Source organism: Octopus sinensis, linkage group LG5, assembly GCF_006345805.1.
Source record: "Octopus sinensis linkage group LG5, ASM634580v1, whole genome shotgun sequence".
In the NCBI taxonomy this organism is placed as follows: domain Eukaryota; kingdom Metazoa; phylum Mollusca; class Cephalopoda; order Octopoda; family Octopodidae; genus Octopus; species Octopus sinensis.
In genome coordinates, this window is record NC_043001.1 from 43,230,796 (window position 1) to 43,238,206 (window position 7,411).

General features: G+C 37.8%; 1 protein-coding gene across 1 annotated transcript; it reads left to right on the forward strand.

Annotated features, from left to right (window-relative positions):
* The first annotated feature begins 6,305 nt into the window (after window positions 1-6,305).
* LOC115212126 lies at window positions 6,306-6,965 on the forward strand. The gene has a single exon (XM_029780966.1). It carries the CDS (start codon window positions 6,306-6,308, stop codon window positions 6,963-6,965), a length of 660 nt encoding a protein of 219 aa, XP_029636826.1.
* Window positions 6,966-7,411: the final 446 nt, after the last annotated feature.

Consider the following 7,411-nt stretch of genomic DNA (forward strand, 5'->3'; position numbering starts at 1 on the left):
TTTTGAATGCTCTAAGTTCTACCAAAAAAAAAAAAAAAATCGATAAACCGATTCCTTATGGGATTTCCCAATCAAATTGTCTGCAACTCTTTTCAGCCAAACGTTTATCAATTTCAATGGATTTCGCTCAAATTTGACGTCGGTGTTACTTAGTTTGGTTTGAAAGAAAGCGCTTGATTAGCTAATAATCCTAACTTAATCCCGGTCAACGCCGGGCTATACTGCTAGTCTTCAATAAAAATACAGAACGGTCCATTCAGGTCTGATTGAAGAATCAATGCAACGTGCAATTGTCATGGTAACAAGCTGTTAATGCTTCGTTGTCTGTTGATTGGCTAAAATTACCAAAATTTTCTCAACTTTAATTCCAAATAAACATCAGATTCTTTAATTTATGGGATAAAGCAATGAGTCGAGCGAAATCAAAATTCAGAACTGCATTGATAGCCATTTTTGAGGAAATTGAGAAGAAACAAAACTGGTGGTCACGCATACATACTGAGACACATCACGTATATATCTGTTTAGAAAACTAAGTCGGGTGGAGCACAATTGTGTAGGTATGCCAGAGTACCTAGCTTTAAGACTGAGTTTTAACACAACTCTTATAGTGGTTGTTTTCACGCCATACATTCTTCCTTAAGACTTTCTAATTTACATAAAATCCCAACTGATTACTTGCAGTGATTTTTCTAATAGTTGAGAGTCCTTTTAAAGGACGAGAGTAAAACTGAAATTCTGATTATAAAAATAAGTTTATGAGTTCGGATACACATTCAAATTTGAATAGATCAACTGCAATCTAACGGTTTATAGCTCGAACAGACAATCGAATTAAATAGCACAGAAATTGTTTGCATAACAATGCTTGTGAAAAAGAAGCTGTAAAAAGGAAAAAAATACAAGTAGAAGAAACGACGATTTCAATATCAAAACTAAGATTTGTGTGTGACTTACGCTGAAAAGTTAAAGATTTCCAGACAAGCAGGAGATTGTGAGAATCACCGGCGCCGATTTTAATTTCAGTTACGTCCCTTGGTTTGCTTTATAGAGCAGTACCTTTACTTCTAAAGAGTATAGGTTTATTTAGCATTTTGTGAACAATAGCGCCGTTGATTCATTGTATCAATGATAGTGAGACTGTTAACAAAAAGTTTGTACAGTTGGATCTATATTTTACGGTATTCTCATAATACTTGATATATTTCATGTTGCTTAATTGACTGTGAGCTCTATGTTATCGTGACGGAATTCTGGTTTAAGCACCCCATATAACCCCTCATGACTTTTTTTTTTTTTTTTGGAATTTCCAGAAAATTTTTGCGAATTTGTGCAACCGAGACATCGCCTTGGGCGATGTTTCGGTTGTCGTAGCACACGTTTCCGTCGATTTCCGTAAAAAACTTTTATTTTTTTACATAAGTAATGAGAGCGAAAGAGACTAAGAGGAAGCGATTTTATGACGAGGAAGTTTCTCTTTGAAGTCCCCGTGTGTGTGTTTGATGGGGTGTGCGAGACAGACAGTATGTTGTGTAAGTGAAGTGCTTCTGTTAGTGTGTGCGAAGAGACAGAGAGTAATGTGTGAAAGAGAGAGATAACTGAAAATTGTTACTCGGTGTATGTGTATATGTATGTATGCATGTATGTGTGTGTGTGTGTATGTATCTATGTGTGTGTGTGTGTGTGTGTGTGTGTATGTGTGTGTGTGCATGCATGCATGTATGTATTATGTATGTATGTATGGCCGATTCAGTGTTTACATATTTTACGGAAATCGACGGAAACATGTGCTACGACAACCGAGACATCGCCAATTTGTGTTCTACATGTGGAAATTGATACGATTATAGATTAAATTTTTTTTAACCTTTTAATCCCCTCCTACTATAAATCCTAAAATTTCCACTCTTTCTCGAATTTTTTTTACTATCATAGTTTTAAAATACAGATAGTCCAAATCTACCGTTTGTTTCTGTTTCTAATTTCAAAGTAATTTTCAGACGAAAAGGTGTGTGACTTAAAGAAATTTCGCTGTTGCTTTTAGCACATCCTACGACCACCTGCCACTTCCCTCGTTTCTTTGTCATTCTGACATGTATTAATGTTTTTCAATATTTTCTCCTCATAAATACATATAACGGCATGATGATGCGTTCAAGGGTGGTCCATTGCTGGGACTTAAGCATAAACATTTTTTTGTAATTTAAATCTTCACTCGGTTTATAAGAAAAAAAACATTTACTAACAGAAAAATATACTGATTTTCGTTTCCGGGTCAAGTTGTAAACATTAACTATTATCTTTTGTATACCTTTTTTTTAAAAATCACTGTGGATAAATTCCAGCAATGACTTCAGGATCTCCAATACCTGTGTGATCGATACGGGTTAAGTCTAATTTGAACATCCGTTAAGATTTGTGGAGGACGAAAAAATTTTAATTTTTTCCCTTACATAATCGTGTGAGGTCCAGAGCGTTGAACCCAAATTTGCAAACCTTCCCGGAAATAACAAAAAGTCCAAAAGTTATGACCGGTTATATGATGTGCTTGTTCTTTGTGTATGTGCGTGCTTACACAGAGGAACAAGCACGCACGAACGTACAACCCATTAGCTTTCTTTTCCCATTTCGTCAACTGACAGTTAAGACAACACGTGTTCACAGAAATTACCGAGAAGCATGTTAACAAAAATCGAGTCAAAACGAAGGAATATCCCAGACCGTACTTATGTGAAAATATTTTAAACTTTTTGAATTTCGATCTCAAAAGTTATTTTGAAATTATAAACAGAAACAAATGGCAGATTTGTACTTTGAACCCTGATTTCCACTCGTTTTCGAAATTTATTTTAGTACAAATTTTGAAAAAGAGGGGTTATTTTAGGATTTATTGAGGGTGGGGATTACAAAAAATTAATTAAAAATTTTGCATAATCGTATGAATTTCCGTGTGTAGAACACCAATTCACAAAAGTTTTCTGAAAATTCCCAAAAATAAAAAAGTTATATGTGGTGCTTAAACCAGAATTCGGCCATCGTACCTAGCCATTCCAACATCCTATTTTCAATACTTTTCTCGGATTGCATGTTCGTTTCTCTTTTTGTAATCTGCAATTTTATTTTTGATCGTCTATATAAATGGAGATATTTCCTCTGTCTGGCTGTTTTTCTCTCTACAAAACGGAAAGTTACATTGCGGAACAGTCATTTTAACAAGTTGTATTTATTTATTTATCACCCAACAAAATACACCTGCCCACCGGATGCTCCTGAACCAGTTATTGAGTGTCCCTCCCAAGAGGAATCGATGCTAGATGTGTTGAAACAATTGTCATGATTAATAATAAATTCTCGTATATTCCATCTTCTGTCTTTCATTTGTTACATATATATATATATATATATATATATCAAAGTGTACAGTATTATATTGTTCATTACAGCCGATCTTACCAATCAGTTTCACACTTGGGTTTCAATGGAGTGTTAGATAACAGCCTGATTATGTAAATTTGTGCTCTTCGGAGATAGTAGTTATGGAATGAAACATTGCGTAATTTAGCCTTGTTAAAAAATTTCACATGCAAAAATGATAGGCTTATGCTCATTAGATATGCACATGCAGGATCTAAGGATGAACGCAGCAAAGATGACTGTAGTGGGTTTTTGGTGCAAAGCCTTTTGAGAAAGTGAATGAAAAAAAAAATCAATTGACATTTTTTTAAGGGTAAAATAATTATATGTTAATAGTGCAGGGACATGTAACTCAGATTTGAGGTTTGAAGAGTTATGTCGTTAGCAAGAGAAAAAATAAGGGGAGAAGTAGAGGTGTAGAAAGACACAAAAGGTAAGTGGCAGAAGAAGAAAAATAGATTGAAAAAAAGGGAGTTGAGAAATTAAGAGAAGGGAGAAAAAGAAATGGAGAAAATGAAGTGTGAAAAATTAATGGAATAATGATGAAAAGAAAAGTGTTATTGGTGGATTCCTTTATGACAGTTTGGATGAGTATTTGAGAGTGTACTTCTGTTCTTTGAAACAAGGTGTAAAGGCTCTGATTTAGCATGGAGGAACATGCTAGGTGTAAAGAAACATTTAAGTACCTATTTCTTCTTTGCTGAGGCATTTTTGTCCTTATTAAGGACCACAAAGCTAACTTCACCTCTGACCCTAAATGTAGGCTCATAACCCATGCAAAAACCATAATTGGTATAGTTAGCTAGTATACATCATCATCATCATCATCATCATCGTTTAACGTCCGCTTTCCGCGCTAGCACGGGTTGGACGGTTTGACCGGGTCTGGGAAGCCAGGGGCCGCTCCAGGCTCCAGTCTGAATCTGGCAGAGTTTCTACGGCTGGATGCCCTTCCTAACGCCAACCACTCCGTGAGTGGATTGGGTGCTTTTTACGTGCCACCTGCACAGGGGCCGAGGGTCCGGCATCGTCACGATCGGATTCGAGCATTTTAACGTGTCAGCGGCACGGGGGCAACGAGGTCCGGGGTACTTTGGGACTGGGGTATTTTGGGGATCCGGGGTACTTTGGGGATCCGGGGTACTTAGAATGGGTAGGGGGGTACTTAGAATGGTAGGGGGGTGGGATCCGGGGTACTTAGAATGGGTAGGGGGGTACTTAGAATGGGTAGGGGGGTACTTAGAATGGGTAGGTGACGAGGCGGGAGGGTACTAAAAGGGGATGGTCGGATTGAGGCAGTGTCAGGAGGAAGCGTAAGATCGGTGGGCAGTTGATGAGCTATGGCGCTAGCAGCTTGTCTTAAGCATATGAGGAGAAGTGGTAGTGGGAGGAGGAGGAGGGAGTAGGGCGTACCCAGTGTAGATGAGTAAGGTGTATCCGGTGTAGATAGAGAGAACGGGGTATACTGGTATTGGTGGTGGGGGGGGTGAGAACAGTGTTCAACGGTATTGGTGGTGGGGGTGAGAACAGTGTTCAACGGTATTGGTGGTGGGGGTGGGGGGGCGGGCGCACCGCCAATGACTGAAAGATGGGAAAAAGATGGGATTACGGCTTGAGAATATTAATAAAAGCATTAGGAAAGCTTCTCGAGTCGCCCTGTGGTGCGCCACCAGTGAAGTCATTATGTGGTTCTATGGTATCAGTGGTAAAGGCAGGGCTAGATTTGCTCAGTGTGACATCGTGGATTTTTACCTATGAATATCCAAAGCTGATATAACAGACAGAAATATAGAAATTATTATGCTCAGTAGGAAGATTTCTCACCTCTTTGCCCACTACTTGCACAAAGGTTCAGTCTGAGTGAAACGATCCGACTGAAATGGTCCCATTGAGATAGGAAATAAAGAAACAAACAAAGGAAGGAAAGGTGAGTGTAATGAAGGTGCTAAGAGATGATGGAGTGATGTTGAAGCGAAGAACTGAAGAAATGACAGATGCACTAAGGGTAAAATAGCCTCCATAGAGGAAAAGGATCTCGAATCTGTTCCATATCAGTAATTTTTCTGCAAAATAGGAAGTGACTCTTGTATGCATGCACATGTGTGCATACACACACACACACATGCAGAGTGGTTTTACTCCCCGAACTAGGCCTCTACAGACTTTTTTGTTTTGTATCTAAAGCTGAAATCCACTCTGAAAAGTTGCTGATCTCAGACGATAGAAAAGATTGAAGAAAATTTACTGTAAGAACTGTTCACTGCCCAAGAAAATACTTTCCAGGATGGGTTCCAAATCTGAATAAAAGAAAAAAACATTGGGTGCAGTATATTAGTAGTGGAGGGAACTATTTGAAAGAGACATCTCTGATTAAATTGTAATGATTGGTTTCTTTTTAAACAGATCTCATATTCTGCTACAGAACTATTGATATTTCAGTAGAATAATCCAGTATCTGCTACAGTTTTAGAGATGATCCTTCTTAACCCTCTGGTGGTGCAGTGGAATATCTCTTACCCAAGGTGATGTTTGTATTTGTGTATCTTACGTCTGGCAGCAGTGATAGTGCTATCCATCCAAGTAATTTCTTGGCACACTGCTGAGTTAATGCATAACTCCACTCAGTTACTTGCTGAGTGATGAGAAGTTACACATGTGTTATTTGTATCTGGGGTTGTACATACCCCACCATACTAGTCACTGTACTGTTTATTGACAGGTACATTTTTGTCTCCTTTTCTTTTGTTTATCTTACTTATTTGTTTTTATATCTGAAAGGCTGATTATTTCTTGCATAAAATTATATATTATTGTCAACTGACCAACATATTTTTTTGTTATTAGATTTCTGAATGCCAGAAAAGTGAGAAATCTTTCCTTTCAGATTCACAATGGACTATGAAAGACAAATAGGACAAAAGGATAAGTTTACACCTTTTATAAAGTTCTTTGAGAAATTTGTTGATAATCGTATCTCCAATTATAAACTCTCAGAGTATGCAACAGTAGATGAAATGTTTGCTGCCTTTAGAAGGAACTATCCATTCAGGATCTACATGCCAAGTAAACCAGCAAAATATGGCATAAAAATATTTATTTTGGCAGATGCTAAAACTTTCTATGTGTCATGTATGGAGGTCTACATGGGGAAACAACAAGAAGGCCCTTCTGTAGTAGATAATTCAGGAACAGCAGTGGTAAAATGGTTGGTGTCTCATATAAATGGGTCTGGAAGAAATATTACGATGGATAATTGGTTTACAAGTTACAGACTTGCAGATGATCTCTTGAAGGATTATAGATTAACATTAGTTGGTACTCTGAGAAAGAACAAGATAGAACTTGCTCCTCAATTTGTTGCCACAAGAGGCAGAGCTGAATACACAAGCTTGTTTGGTTTCCAGAAGGATGTTACACTGACCGCATATGTTCCCAAGAAAGGTAAAAATGTTGTCCTACTGAGTACAATGCATCATGATGCTGCAATTGATGAAAGTACAAAAGAAAAAAGAAAATCAGAGATTATTACCTTCTACAACAGTACTTACTAAAGGAGGGGTAGACACTGTGGATCAGTTGTGTTCCATCTACAATGTTTCCAGAAATACTTGACGTTGGCCAGTTAGTTTTCTACACCATATTCAATGTTGCAGGAATAAATGCAAACAATATGTTTATGGCAAACTCTCAAACAGCTATCAAGCACCGAAAGTTTCTGAGGGAATTGGGACTCAAGTTGGTGGAGGAACATATCCATCATTGCAAAACAAACCCATATTTAAGGAAAGACTTGAAAAAGGAAGATTCAACATTTCTCAGCATCTAAGGAATTACGTCCAAAACATCATAGTGGATATTCCATACAAAGATGCTCATTGTGCCCCAGGTCAAAAGATTGTAAGACAAATAATTGCCGCCAGAAGTGCTATAAGCCCATCTGCTTGGAACATGCTATGCATATTTGCATTGACTGCATTGCGCAGAGAGATAAGGATGA

Coding starts and splice junctions, on each gene's coding strand:
- LOC115212126 (XM_029780966.1), top strand. CDS start 6,306: ATGGACTATGAAAGACAAATAGGACAAAAGGATAAGTTTACACCTTTT.